The 16,243-nt window shown below is 39.1% G+C and overlaps 1 protein-coding gene across 1 annotated transcript in view; it reads left to right on the top strand.

The window, feature by feature from the left end:
* The window catches only part of LOC120608175 (chondroitin sulfate proteoglycan 4-like), a 55,338-nt gene extending 39,800 nt beyond the window's left edge, over positions 1 to 15,538 (top strand). The window contains exons 9-10 of the mRNA XM_039869937.1: positions 11,907 to 12,090; positions 12,750 to 15,538. Coding sequence (XP_039725871.1) covers positions 11,907 to 12,090; positions 12,750 to 14,797 — 2,232 coding nt within the window. The 3' untranslated portion in view covers positions 14,798 to 15,538. The remainder of the gene's footprint in view (positions 1 to 11,906; positions 12,091 to 12,749) is intronic.
* Positions 15,539 to 16,243: the final 705 nt, after the last annotated feature.

Genomic DNA, 16,243 nt, shown 5'->3' with positions numbered 1-16,243 from the left:
TCTATGCACCCCTATGTTTACGGCAGCACTATTCACAATAGCCAAGATATGGAAGCAACCTAAGTGCCTATCAACAGAAGATTGGATAAAGAAGTTATATATACATATATACAATGGCATATTACTCAGCTATTTTTTAAAAAAATGAAATCTTACGATTTGCAACAAGGTGAATGGACCTAGAGAGTATTATGCTGAGTGAAATAAGTCAGACGAAGAAAGATAAATACCATATGATTTCACTTGTTTATGGAATCTAAGGAACAAAACAAACAAACAAACAAACAAAACTAAAGGAAAACAGACTCATATATACAGAGAACAAACCAGCGATTGCCAGAGGGGAGAGGGATTAGGGGCAGGGTGAAAAAGGTGAAAGGGGTGAAGAAGTACAAATTAGTAGTTACTAAACAGTCATGGGGCTTAGAGTATAGCATAGGGTTAAAAAGAAAAAAAAAAGTGTATTAACAATGGCGTATTAACAATGGCAGATGGGGCAGGCAACACGTGACCCTGGGCTGAGGACTGTAAGCGGCCTGCGCAGGGGTGTCTGGGAAGAGGGGCCTTTGAACCAAGTGTTGGCCCTCGTAGGGACAAGGGCAGGCTCCAGTGTGAAAGCACAACCTGGGCAGTGCCACAGCCACAAGTCAAGCGTGGTGAGAGAGGAATTTCCTTCTCCTTTTCAACTGGACCAGGTGTACCACACACAGCCCTTTCCTCTCCAAAGCATGCACCCACCGTGCCAGGGCTGGCCGTGCTTTGACTCAGAAGACAAAGGAGAGTTCTTTTTATAGTACACAAGGTATCAGACTGTGTATCAGGCTTTTTATGTGAATACAGTCCTGAATGTGATGATTCCTGTCTTCATAAAGCAGCTTCAATGATATATTCAGAGTCTAGAAATTCAGTTCAGCAGCCCACACTCTCTGCCTGTGGAGAGAGCACGTAATATAGAAATCAGGTGCCCTGTTGTTGTTCCTTGATACTGCTAACCAGTCATGGCTGAGGACAGTCCCATGACTCCCTACAGTCAGAAGATCTGGATTAGCTCTGTGAGTTAGGGCAAATTACAAATCTCTTAAACCTCATTTTCCTCATCTGTAGAATGTAAAAAGTAATGGTAATAATGAAACCATTTTGAACATTCACCATGTCCCCGGCACTGTTCTAAGCTTTCTTCTGTATTATTCATGGTCTCACTTTATAGGCTTGGATCCTAAAGCATAGGGAGGTTAAGCAACCTGCCCATAGTTACACAGCTCAGAAGTGGCAGAGCCTGGACTTGAACTCAGGGCTTTGACTCTAGGTCATGCTCCTATCCTCTAGGCTATACTTTCCTCTTAGAGTTTGTAATGGATTAATACAGATAAAGAATACGAAAGTGCTTAACACACTGCCCCATTTGTAGCAGACAATAAATGGCAGCTAAGGCTGCTGTTATTATCTTTCTGTTTTTGGAAATGTGAGACGTTCTTTTCCTCTCATTGTGGCCAAAAGACTAGTTTTACAGGGGCAGAGAATTTTCTGGGACACTGGAACTGGCTTCCGTGTTTACCCTGAAGTGCTATAGTGATTAAATGCATGGAAATGAGGTCATTAGAGGAGAATGAGATTTGCTTCACCTTATAACCTACTTACTGTTTCCCTCTGGGGGAGAGTGCCTGGTGTTCTGGAAAACATTTCCCTGAGTGATGATGCCAGGTGGGGGCTGAGAAAGATGTCAGGGGCCTCATGCCTGGATGAAGCACTTTATCCTTGGGCAGAGCACTGGCTGGAGGCGGAATGGGGTGGGGGTGGGGGGCGGGGGGCAAGTCAGAGCAAAAAGGACCTGATGGAAGGGTCCCTCCCAGATCAGCTGAGATCTGCCGTAGTGAACTGGAGGTGTTTTTACAGGATAGGCTGTACTAAATTTCTACGAATAAATTTCATTGAAATGTCCTGTCTCCCTTTCCACTTCAGTAGCAATAATGTGGGTAGAGGAGGGGGCAGGCAGAGAAAACTCTGTAAGGATATGAACCAAAATACTAACTCTGGCGCTTTCCAGTGTGCATGTTTTTCTGAGTATGAAAATAACGTATGGTTATTGTAAAATAATATTAGAAAACATTAAAGCATTAAATTTGCATTGAGTAGGAGAAGGGCACCATCAATAAATTCAGAACAGTTGGTGTCAACCTAAAGACATTCTGATTGTGTTCAAAAATGCACATTTTTGTTTGTGACCTAGGAAGAGAAAGACATTTATTATTCATCTTCCTGACTTTCCCGTTTCCAGATCCTGTCTCCTTTTTCACATGCAAATGGAATGTGACTCTTTTTCTAAAATCTGCAGTTTTATGACCTCTGCCAAATAGAACCATGGTCAACTCTCAGGCGTTTTACGATGGTTCCGATTACTTCCAAGCAGCTCTTTTGGGAAGCAAAAGAAATGGTGGAACCGGTTTTGGAGGTAGTGGAGATGGCCAAAACCTTTTCTCTGAAATTACTTAATGAAGACATTTATTGAGCACATATTATGTGCTCTGATTAGACCTCTTCAATCTGGCTAGTGAAAAGAGGTATTACTCAAAAAACAATTTCAGTAGTAAAAGGAGTTCAGAACTATCCAGCCACGTTCACATAATCAAATAGCTTTGAATGTTTTATGACTTTCTAGACCAGTTTTTCTAATTTTAAGAGTCTGTTCCAGCCAGTAACCTGCTAAGTATCCAGCTGGGAGAAAGTTTTAGGCAGTTGATGGTGGAGTCCTCTTTCATACCTTTACCATAAAGGACTAAATTGTTTCCAGTCCTCCACCACTCTCAGCTGTAGGAGGAAAATCCACTGTATCATTTGCCCATAAAAATCACACCCTCTTTTGCTTTTTATAGATAAATAAAAATGATCATTTTAATCAGTAGCTCTGTATGGATACAACTTATGAAGGAAATCTAGACTCTGTCCATTACGCTTAATATCATGCTTTGGCAAAATAATTGTGGGGAAAACATTTGCGTTATTATAGCTCAAAATATTTTCTTATTACAGAATAAATTCACTACTTTTTCAAGCCATATCATGTCAACCTACCAAGGTAAACAAATACCATTCTTGTTTTCTACCGTAATATTACATTTGCCTAACTAGGAAAAGCTAAACTACAAAAACTTGTGCTGAAAATCTTATATCCCGAAGAATTAAACATATGAATACACAGAAGAGGTGAATCATCATATTTTAAAATGAAATGAAAGTTTTTTATGAATTTAGAGAAATTATTGTTTATTTCAAAGACTGTGTGAACAAAGTTAAGAAAAGAGTTCTATAAAGCACTAATCTCTTCCAAGTAGATGAGACTAATTGAGTGATTCTCATTCTAGTGCTTGTTTAGATAATTGAGAATCATTACAAAGTAAAGTGTCCTGGTTTTGAGGTTCATGACGCCTAGCCTTTTTTAGTTTCCATAAAGCCAGTAATTGCATTTTAGCCAATGTGCTGCTGTGAATGGAAGATTGTCCATCATGTCTCTGCTTCCTGCTGCAAGAAGATACAGGTTTCCAGGGCCACGTTTAGGAAATAATGCAATCGATTCTGGGTAATGAATTTTGTCTAATTACCTCTTCTCCCAGAATCTGGATTTATTGTTCAAGACAACACTTACATTTTAAGAAATTAACACATTTCCCATAGGATAGAAATTAATTTATTATAGTGTAATGGAGAGTACAATGGGATCATTAAAGGTTGGCTCTTTAATTTTCTGAGCAGGGAAGGATGAGTGTCTTTGTGTAGTGGTCACTACTACCCACCCTCACCCCTGCTTTTCTCATGTTTCTTTAGTAGCCAGCTCAGTGGCAAGTAGACTCAGTCATCATTTTGGACATTTTCCACCAGTTTTTTTTTTTTTTCGATTTTGGTTTTGCCGGTACAGTTCACCAAATTATGTTTGAGCATCCTTTTCCATGTGTAGAAATTACTGGCTTGTGGTGTCATTTAGTCACCTATTCATTATTCGAACTGGCAATTGGCTGATGGGTCCTGGCCCAATGGCTTTGAATGACCAAATATATATCTTTTTCTTAGAATTATTGGCTCCTTCTTTGAAAAAGCAGTAGAACCAATTACCATTTCAGTGAGAGTGGTTTATCCTTTCTCCTTGTATTAATTTCCTATGGCTGCTGTAATAAATTACCACAAACTTGGTGGCTTAAAACAGTAGAAATGTATCCTCTCATAGTTCTGGAGGCCAGAAATCTGAAATGCATTTCACTGGGCTGAAATCAAGGTAGCAGCAGGGCTCTGGTCACTTTGGAAGCTCTAGGGGAAAATTCCTTTCTTGCCCCTTCCATCTTCTGGTAGCTGCCGACATTCTTTACTGTGTGGCTGCATCACTCCAATCTCTGCCTCCAAAGTCACATTGGCTTCTCCTCTCCTGTCTGTGTCAAATATTCCTCTGCCTCCCTTTGCAGTTAAGTCCCACGTGGATAATCCAGGATAACCTTCCATCTCAGGATCCTTAACTTAATCACATCTATAAAGTCTTTGCCATGCAAGGTAACATATACAGATTCAAGGATATAAGACCTGCTATTCTGGGGGGGGGGTATTTTTAGCCTGCTACATTTTTAGCCTGTAATAAAAATAAGATGTCCCATACTACCTTCTGGTGTTTCTCAATGAATCACCTTTTATATAATTTCATTTGGTAGTCTTATTAAAGGTCTACGTTCTTGTAATGATGTAAGACCCTTAAGAATCTATGTTTACTTCTATATAAATGTGGATTTGGACCTCTCTGCCATGTGGGGCTATAGATAACTATATTGCTGGGCTCCTTGAACAACTTTTGTTCCAGTATTTTTATTTAGAGTCTGACCCAGTCATGGAGGGGCATGAGCCATAACTTCTTGGATAATTATTTGGACCTGTTTTTCAATTGCTCATTTCTAGCTGGAGATTTCACCATTTTGGAGCTTAGTTTTCCTAAAATGCCTCTTCTATCTATTCCCGTTAAGGAAAACTACTCCCAGAACTTAACCCAGTTTCCATTTTATTTATTATCTGCAACCTCTAATCTGTGGCCCTGGACTTCTAACTTCTTCTGAGAACCTTGAACCCCCTGTGCCCGGCTACCTTCTACAAATGTGGTAGTGCCAGTCATGGTGGAAATAAGAAAGGGTACATAGAAAGAAGTCTTTTCTCTGAGCTCATCCTTCAAGAACACAGGATCTTGTTGTCTTGTGAATCTTAGCTTTTAGGATTTTTTGGTGAACCCACATAGAACCTTAGAGACTTTACCTTTTTGAATTGTCTGGAATCTCTTTTCCCCATGATTATCTGCCCAAGATAGAGATTTTTTTTGCCAGTTCTTTATCCCTTGCTCCTTCTGGCCAACCACCGTTTTGTCCAGAGACTTAGAGCTTTGGCAAAGCCGTCATGTTGTGGAGACGCAAGCAAGTGGACTCCATGTTTCCTTCTCTTCCTCCCCCTTCTCCCAGCTGACCCTAAGATAATTTGGTTACTCTCTTTTCCAGTGGGAGTTTCAAAGCTGTGATTGACTTTTAGGCTCCACTGTGGGAAAGATCAATGTAAAGGACTCATGCTCTGGGTTTTTTTTGGTCAGGATCATAGGGAGCTATATTTAGAAGAACCCTCAGAATGTTGATATTCTCCAGAGCATTCTAGCCCTGCCTTTTGGCCAAGTTTGACAATTTTATTCTCATACAACTCAGCCCTGTCCACATGTACTTTTGTAGATCTAAGGAATGTCCACATGTTTTAGGGGAAAATATCATTAGATTTCATGCCATGGTTGACACCACCAAACATGACATATCAGAGCTCCTGCTTCATCTCTGGGTTCTTCCAGGTGTACTCACAACAACTCTTAGCTCTCTGCCTCCAGGTTTAAAAAAAACTTAGTCTAACGGAAAAGATTATTTGCTGGTCACCTTGGAGCTCAGAAAGGAATTACCCTCAAATTGGAGCCAGGTAGAAACTTGTTTCCCCTCAATCCTACCTTTTTAACCCCTGATGTCTTATGAGAAAGTCTCTACCTGGTCAACAATGGCAGGCAATAGTATAGAAGAATTAGAATATAGTCTTTCTTTAGCTTGCCATTTGGAACACAGTATATAGAATACAGTATGTGAGCTATTTCTTTGAGTCATTATAAACTCTGGCCAACAGTGACTGTACCTAAGCCAGTCCAGATCACAAAATGGCATTTGTCTATCTTACCAACTGACTTTCTACATTACTAGACTCCTTAGGGTTGGAGAGCATATCTTGTGAATTTCTTGGTTGCCTAGAGTCTCATTGAGCTTTTCACACTGTTGACTAGTGTTGTGGGAAAGGCACAAATTCTGGAATCATGGGACTAGAATAAAAACATGCTCTTCCACTTGTTAGCTATAGATGAATTATTTAAAATTTCTGAGCCTCAGTTTCTTTTTTAAGTCTGTTGGATGGGCATAATAAGTGCCCCCTAAAACAAAATTAAATAAATTGAGTTACATAATGTATGTATTTAGTTCTCGATAAAAGTTAGGTACTGTCTATGTGTTTTTATTAAATAAATGGATAAGAAATACTACTCTTTCATGATATAAATATATACTTCATAATTAAATTTTGTAAAGCACTTTTAAAGTAGTTTATTTGTTCATTAAACAAATATTATTGAAATGCCAAGTATAGAGTGGTGAACTAATACTTACCAACCAACTGAAAATAAGCTCCTAAAATATGTGCCAAGATTCCAGCCTACAAATTCCTTTGTTTTTATGGAAAATTTTTATTTTATTAGGCATGATTTAGAACTTTCTGATTGCTTAATAGTCTTGTGCCATGACTCCTATAAAAAATGAGTTTAACCTTCCATCTTAACCAGAATCCCCTGATATCCCAGTAAGATATTGGTCAGTGAGGACTTAATGCTTTCTTGAAAGACCTAGAAATATTCAGCGCCATTTTGAGCACTGAAAAGATGATAGACCAGTTAGGTCAAATGCATAACTCCAAGTGAGATATTATTCTATATTTTAATGCAAAAATGGAGGCTCAGAGAGATTAAATGACTTGCATAAAAACCACAGAGCTGAAAGTTGGTAATATTCATATTTGAACTTAGATCTGATCAGTCCAAGGCTCAAATTCTACTACACTCCTCTGCTTCCATTTTCATATTAATAAGTGTCCATTTTTTTTCTCGGAGGAAAAAGAATAGTAAATCAAGCAGCTGGAACCAAGGAGGCCTCAGTACAGTCTACTGGAGAAAGATCTCTTATCTACAAGCTTGGAGATCTAGCTTCTGGTCCCAGTTCTGCTATCAGTGAGCCCTGTGATTGGGGGAGATAGAGGAGTTCCCTAAATTCCCAACTTCTCTGAGCTTCTCAGCAGCCTCTCAAGTCTAAGCTTTAACTCATCACAGAAAAGTAAATAGGACCTCAAGCCTTCTTAGAGTCAAATTTATCTCTTTAACCTCTAACAAATATTTTTCTGTGTGGTTCTATAGAAATCAAGGATATGAGATCCAGAAGGTTTAGATCTCAGAGATCCAAGGGGTGGTATCATATTATCCTTTCAATAAAAGCATTATTCTGAGAAGGTCTAGGATTTGGAACCACATGTCCACCCATTTATGAGCCAGGTAGGAATACAACCTTGTTAAAGTCCTAGAGAAATGCATCAAGTTGGGGTGGGTAGGGTACCATGTCGGGATAGGAAACAATCACTTTTTGATTTCAGAGTGCCAAGGCATTTGTGAGTTCCTTCCCCCATTCTGCATCATCAGAGAAATGAGTCATCAGAGAAAAGGACTATTGCTCCCTTCTTAAAGTCGATATAGTAAAATGCCATGGATTTACTTTTTAAAATTATTTTTAACTTTTTATTATAAATAATTTCAGACTTATATAACAATTGTAAAACAGTGCAAAAATTCTACATACTATTAATCCACAGTTCCCAAATGTTAGTATTTCCTTTCCGACACATACACAGATACACACAGGCACACACACAGATATATATGCACACACCCACATTTCTGAAAATTTGAGAGACAGTTGCAGACATGATGCCCTCTTACTTCTAAATATCTCAGTGTACATATCCTAAAAACAAGGCCTTCTCTTTTATAATTACAGTATACAAAATCATGAAATTAACATTCGTATATTGCTATTATATAATCTATAGGCCTTATTCAGATATTACAAGTTGTTTCAATAATGTCCTCTATAGCAAGAAAGAAAAATACAGTATTTAGTTGTCAGGTGTCCACTGTTTTCTTTAACCTGGAAACCATCCAGTCGTCGTGTTGACTTTTGCAATCTTGACATATTTTTTGAGAGAACAGGCTAGTTATTTGTAGAATGTCTCTCAGTTTGGTTTTATCTCATGTTTCCTCATGATTAGATTCAGGTTGTGCATTTTTGGCAGGAATGCCATGAGAGATGCTGGGTCCTCAGGGTTTTATGTCAGGAGGCATTGATGCTCACTTTGTCTGTCACTAATGATGTTTCGTTTATCACTTGGTTGGGTACTGTCTTGCAGACTTCTCAACTGTGAAGGTACTATTTGCCCCTTTGTAATTAATAAGTCTCTTGTGAGAAGACACTTTGGAACTATTTAAGTGTCCTTTATCTCATCACAATTTAGCTCACTAGTTTTAACAATCATTTTAGGATTCTTGCTTGAAACATTTATTACTATGGTGGTTGCCAAATGGTGATTTTTCTCATTCTGTTTTTTCTTCTACATTTATTAGTTGGACTTCTACACCATTGAATTTCTAATGACATTTCAGAAAGATTCCGTCTGTAAAAGAGAAAATCTCTGGGCTAATCTAAATCCACAGGAAACAAAAACCTCCCTTCTCCCCTCTCTTTAATCCGAGAGCCCAGGTATCCAACTAAGTGGCTTATCTACCTATATTTAACACAGTGGAAATATGCAGACCTGCTAGAAGTTTTCCTAAGGCTGCTTTCTATTTGAGGTAACAAAATTTCTAAGCCTTTCTGAGATCCTTCTCTCCTCAGGTTTACCCTATACTTTTTTCGATCAAGTCTTGGTCTCATTCTCCCTTTTCTGGTCCTTTCCCAACACACGTACACACACATACCTTAGAACCTAACTCTCAAAGCTGATGAGGCAAAGCTGTCTTCTAAACTTTAAAACTACTCACCTCAAACCTCTTTCAGTGCATGACCGGCGTGTTGACATTTCACAGACACCCTTATTCCATTTGACTTCTAGCTCCACACTTTTCATTACCTGCTCTCCAGTCTTAAAGCTCCGACGCTCAAGATGAATCTAATCAAATTCTCTCATTCTCCGGTGTAAACAATGGGTTACTCATGATTTCTCACTCTTAAAATGCCTTTCCAAAAACTGAACCTATAATAGACCTCTGCTCCACTAGTCTTCAGAAGTACAAGGCCATGTATAGGACTCTCCTTCAATTACTTTTCTCATAAGATTTCTGACCTTCATCTCACATGTTCTCATCTATGAGAACCATTCTTTCGCTGTGACAATCACTCTCCATACTACAGATATCAGAAGATCCTTAGATTATTCTAATAACTCGTTATATAATTTTCAGGGGAACTAATTTTCACTTATACCAAAGGAGCAGTGGACAAGATTGCCCAGCTCCCGGGAAGAATTTCCTCTTGGTTAATAGACTAGGTTACTTAATATTAAGAAACTGAGTCTATTTTTCCATATAATATTATGCTTCTCTCCGGAAGAATGGGAAACTTTTAGGAACCATCCTCCAGTCCAGAATCCATGGCACAGTCACTGCTTCTGGGAGGAGGAATACATTTATGACTAATCTTTTGTCATAAATCTTAAGCTGGGAATAGAAATGGCAGAGCTGCTGAATAAAACTAGTTAGTACCAGAAATTACTGTCTTTGGAGAAACTCCAATTCCTCATGAGTAACCTTGCTTATTTATGAGGAAATGTTGAAATGATATTTTCTTCTCCTCATTTAAAATCCCCAAGTGACAGCATTTCCTTGCGTCATCCTTGAAAGGATAAGGAATAAAAACTCACCAACAGTTGTTGGCCATTCTGGAAAAAGAGAACTTGTATTCCATGGAAACTCACTAGACCAAAAAGCCTCATTCTAGATACCTCCACTGTACCAGAAATGAGACAGAGCAGCACATCACCACATTCTGTTAATTAACACAGTTGTGAATTAATTATTAATTTCTATATACTGACTGATGAAATAGACTTAATTACTCTGTAAATTATATAATAGTTTATCCTAGGCACTTTTGATGTGGACATTCAAATACCTTGGCAAAACCCACTGGTAAGTTCGGATGTTATAATAGGTAGCAGGTCAGAAAAAGATATGACCCATAGAAGTATTAAGTATTTTATCTATAGCCTTTCCTTCTGTGGTTACAATTTTGGAACTTTCAATCATTGTTGTTGAAAGAAAGACTACCCACATGTTATCTGGACAACAAAATACTGGTGGAACCCATCTCCATGGATTGAGTTAGAAAGAACATTGACAAGCAACAAGCATTAGGAACTAATATTAAATCTTGAAAAATACCTTAAGCAAGGTGGGAAAATTTGAACATCAATGGGAATACTAATTGCAATGGAATTTAAAACATCATATATTAAAATTAATGAGTTATAACGATTCTAAAACAAAGAAACAAACAACAAAATCAAACCAATAGTCATGTTTGGAGGTTGGAGCCAAGGGACTCTTCTAAAAATTGGTGGATAAGAGAAGAAATCAAGCATTTGTCTTGTCTTTTCTGCATGCACTGTACCTCATTGTAACCAAATAGCTGATGAGGGACAGTTCTTTATAGAAAAATTTCAAATAAAAATCAAGAAGGTATGAGAAAATGATATCATTGTTTTACCACTGCAAAAATAAGAAATTTAGGCAATCATATCAGTGACTCTATAAAACTATTAGGTGACAGGCTGATGGGGAACTTTAAAATAGATGGAGCAACCTGGCAACACTTGAATCCATCTTTCAATTTTAACATATCCAAAAGAGAAGTAACCCAACGTTATTTTACCTTGCAGTGAGATACAAGAGAAAATATACCATACAACCTGTAAAATATTCTTAACAAAAAATTGAACCTCCTTTTTATTAAGCCTCTAGATTTAGCTATCACTATACAGGAACTACAGGAGATAGAGGAATATGTTAAACACTATAGGGATGCAATTAGCAAAATCCAGAATGTAGGAAACTAAATCTACAAGACAACCCAATTTCTTTAACAAATAAATTACAAGAAAAATATTAGAGAAGGGGAACATATAGATTAAAAGACACTCGAACAAATGTGATAGGTGGACTTCTTAGGATCCCGACTCAAACAAAGCAACTATGTAAAAAAAAATAATTGTACTAGACCATCAGAGATGTTTGAACACTAATTGGATATTTGATGATATTAAGTGTGTATAATATTTAGGTGTGATAGTGGCACTGTGTTTTTAAAAGTGTCATCTTTTACCAATACTTACTAAAATATGTACAGGTAAAATGTTATGATGTCTGTGATTTGCTTCAAAATAATCTATTGGGCAGAAACTTGGGTAGGAGTATATATGAAACAAGATTGGTTGTGAGTTGATAGTTGTTGGAGCTTTCTGGCAGGTAGATGGAGGTTCATTATAAACTTTCTATAATACAAATACCTTAGGCATTAGTCATTTCAAAATCAATGTGCTTTTCTTCCTCTGATAAATAGAATCACCTAGGTTTGACAAGTAAGTGAGCACATTTTTAATGTTCCTGCATTTGTATGGATCTGTGCAATAATTTAAGCATGAGTAGAAAAGGCAGCTAGGGTATGTGTTAATCTTTGTATTATCCCTGAAGCCAGGTGCTGATTTTTTTACTCTCTGGCCAGGTCAATGAACAGCTGATATTATACCAGCATGTGGACCATGAGAACACTGGCCGGACTGTAGAAGATTCTTTCATGTTTACAGTGTCCTCCCCACCAGCAGCTCTAGGCCCTGAGAAGTTTCATATAACTATTTCATGTGAAATTAATGAACCTGGTCGGCAGAGTCGTCTGTTTGCTAATACAGGTAAAGCCACACTGCTATAGTCAGTGCTTTATCTCTACTTATTAAAGTAGGGACAGTTTGGAAACACATTTTTTCTTCCTTAATTGCCAATGCCATGATATCACCCTTTGAAATAAAACTTATGGTTATAAAAATTTGTAATTTCTTTGTGTGTGCTCTTTCTCTGGGCTTTTTCTTATAAACTTTAATAGTTGTAGTGGGGCGGGGGCGGGGGGTGGGGAAGGATGAGAAATTAGCTTTAAAGAATTTTATTTGTACTTCCAAATGGGGACTTCACCATGCCCATGACTGAAAATTGTTGCTAGAAATGAAAATGACAAATAGGGTTAAGTTCTTGAAAGGAAAGGGTATTGAAAGCTGCACCCATTTCCTTGGCAAGGGAACATCCGGTAGTAGATACGTTAGGAGAGTAACATTTTATAATGAATCTCAAAAACTCCCTTGTCTGAAATGTTGACTTAGTAGTGTGGATGTGTATATTTAAATTTTAGTTTTTCAAAAGATGCCTTGGATAGCAATGTTAATTAAGGTCCTTGAGCGATAAAAGTGTTTTGAATAATTCACTGGGACAGGCAAATTTGAGGGAGAAAGTGCCTTACTGCTTTCATCTGAAAGTTCTAATGAAATGCCACCTTGTTCCCTACATTTATGTTTAACAGGAGCTGCTGTCAAGGAGGGAGACAAAGTTCTCATTGACCAATCTAAGTTGGATGCTTCCAACTTCTTGTTGAAATTGCCCGAATCTCAGCGTTCTTCTTACGAAATCTGGTTCCAGGTTACATCTCTTCCACACCATGGAACCATTATGGTTGGAGAGAGAAATATTACCAAAGGAAAACCCTATTTTTCCCAGTATATAATTAATAAATTTGGAATCACATATGTTCATGATGACTCTGAATCACTGGCTGATAATTTTACCTTTGCAGTTTGGCCAAACCCAAAGAGTAAATCTGTCGCTAAGCCAGAGGCTGACTTTCTTGAAGAGACGTTTAACATCACCATCTCTCCTATTAATGACCAGACACCAGAATTAAAGACAAAAGAGCTTCGGTTGAAAGTTCTGCAGGGCAGTAAGTTGGTTGTGGGACCTGATAAACTAAAAGTGGAAGATCTAGACAATTCTCCAGAGGAGATCAGATATACAATCATCCGTAGTCCTAATAATGGCTTTTTGTCAATGGCTCACCATCTAGACACCCCAGTTCACCATTTCACACAAGCCAACATTGATGACTCTCAAGTGTGGTTCACACAAGATGGAAGCCCATCCTCTGGAGCGTTTTACTTTAGTGTGACTGATGGCCAGCACCGCCCACTCTACAAGCTGTTCCATCTGGATGTCATCCCCGTCTCCATCACCCTTGTCAACCTCACTGACCTACTTCTCCCACAAGGCCAGACAACCATCTCAATCACCAACGCTCATTTGTCAGCAATGACCAATGGGAGGATCCCCCAAATCACGTACAAGATAACATGTCCTCTCCAACATGGGCATCTGCTCATTGAAAACCAGATGGTCGTCAGCTTTAGACAGGAGGATCTAGATTCAGGAAGACTCTCTTATCACATGACAAACCTCACGGCCTCAGAGGACCAGCTACAGTTCTCAGTGTTCACATCAGAAAGCAACCTGACAGGACTAACACTGAACATCAGGGTGCAGCCTTTGCTGCAGGTTCTGTCAGACCTGACAGTTACCAACAGAGTGGCTTATCAGCTGACAAGAAAGGACCTTGATGCTTCTGAGCTTGCTAATAGGACTAATAGTGATCCCAAATTTGAAGTGACAGAACCCCCTGTCCATGGAAGACTTGTACGAAGAGTGGGCCATGGCACTCTGATGGAAGACGCCACTCTATTCACTCAGTGGGACATTGACCAAGGACTGTTGATGCTTGATTCACATGCCAATCTAACCGGCACTGATATCCTGAATGACTCCTTCACTTTCTTGCTGCGGGCAGACCACGTTCAACCAGCAATAGGCTATCTCCCCTTCTCCATAGTGCCACCTGATGCCTTACTTTTGCAGCGTTTTACCCCTGATGTATCTTTATTAGTCACTGCAGATAACCTTGTGACTTCAGCTCTCTCTCAGGAAAAACCTGTGGTTTCCTCAGGACCCATGGCACAGACAGAAACTCTGGGGAAGCTGACTCAAATTAGATGGCAGAAACCAGATCCCTGGGGACGACACAGTGGTGAAGGGCCTACTGTGGATGGCAAGGTTTCTCCCACTGGGGTCATTTGGCCACAAGCTGCCACCAAAGACAGCCCTTGGGCACCCACCCAGCCCAGGAAGAGCAGTTATACTCTGATGGTCATCATACCCTTGGCTGCTGTGGTCTTCCTGCTACTAGTAAGTGTAGTGGCCTTGTGTGCCTGGCTGCTGGGCCAGAAGGTAGAAAAGAGAAAACCTCTTATAAAGCCCCAGACCGACTTGGAACCCACAACTCCAAGTCCTAGGCCAGAAAGGAGCATAACTGTTCCCACTGTCACAGTGACACCCCTTCTAAAAAGCTCCAGCAGTCCCCAAGTCAGTCTTTTCAGGGCCCTTCCATGTGAGCAGATGGCCTCTCCAGTCACTGAGCCAGTAGAAAAGTGTGCTCCTTGGGAAACATGGGTGAATCTGGATCCTGACATGGTCAAGCTCTGCCGACAAACCAACCCAACACTGAAGCACAACCAATATTGGGTGTAGACTGAGGGCTGTTGTTCCTTATTGACTCTCTACCGTGGGCCAGATACCGGGATAAGCACTGGGATACAAAGGCAAAGAAAAGCAGATTGGATGTACTGAGAAAAACCTGGCCCTGCTAGTCACTCAGTCCTTTGTTATGGTTCCACGGTTAGATGTTGACAGATATTTATTGTAACTTTTGTACAATACTCATCTTATGGGCTCTCCACAATGAGCTTTGTATGCCTCTTCTAGACCAAACTCTCTGCGTGCATAAGATGTGGTCAATATTTAAACCCTTTACCAAGGCGCTACAGACCATGCTGTCTCGACACGCAACAGCAGTGTTAACATGGGAGCTGGAGTTAATGGAGGAAGGCTTTGAATATTTATCCCTGAGGATTCACTCTCTCTGAGTGAGTCAGTAAGGAAGTGCAAGAACTGTTTCAGCAAGTAGAAGAGGTTGTTTATCAAACCAGTGACTTTGTATCTAATGTTTTTCTGCCATGTCTTTTCCTCCTAGGAGTCTCTATGTTTGACTTCTAAATGCAGGAAATGGCCTAGTGCTCCAGATAGTGGGACCGTCTGGCCTCCTTTGAAGGTATTACGGAACACATTGTGTTTCAAGAGGCTTTGTCTATTCCGATTTGTACAATCAAGACTATTATTTGAACCTCTAAAGAATAGAAAACTTTGTTAAATGCTTTTGTGATGACTCAATTTGGCTTAACTTTACAATAAATTGAAATAATGGCAAATTTATATTTGACTGTCTACCTGAGCTTACCATTGGCAGCCTTGAGCTTCTAATTGGGAAATGAAGATATCAGTACTTGCATTAGTTAGGGGTGCTTTGTGTTGCAAATTACAAGACACCTTCTGTGAGTGGTTTAGGTTGTGGATTGGCAAACTTTTTTTGTACAGGGCCACACAGTAAACATTTTAGGCTTTGTGGGTCATATAAGTTTGTTTATTTTTATTTTTTAACAATCTTTTAAAAATTGTAAAAATAATTTTCTAAGTTCCTGTATATGACTCACAGACCATAGTTTGCCAACTATTGGTTTAGCTAAGTGATAAAAGTATTGAATTATTTCAACTGACAAGCAGCCTGAGGTGGACATTCCAAGGCTGGTTCAGCAGTTCAAAGATGTCATCGGGGACTGAAGGCCTTTTGTTCTTTCTACTCTACCTTCCTCAAGCTATTGGCCTTTCATTCTTTTCTTCAGGTCCTTGTGAATATAAGATGGCTACTGAAGCTCCAACAATACAGTCACATTCAAATGCAGAGATCCAAGTGGGGGAAAGACAAATATGCAAAAAGATTTTTCCTTAGAGATTATTATTATTGTTTTTATTATTATTTTTTAATCTTATATAAGGGGATTCTCTTCTCAAACATTTTTCACCTTCTTATGTCTCATCGTATAGAACTAAGCAACATGATTCTCATCCCTTGACCAACAA

This window comes from Pteropus medius, unplaced genomic scaffold (assembly GCF_902729225.1).
Source record: "Pteropus medius unplaced genomic scaffold, Ma_sr-lr_union100, whole genome shotgun sequence".
Classification (NCBI taxonomy): Eukaryota; Metazoa; Chordata; class Mammalia; order Chiroptera; family Pteropodidae; genus Pteropus; species Pteropus medius.
This window is presented reverse-complemented; position numbering and strand designations above follow the sequence as displayed.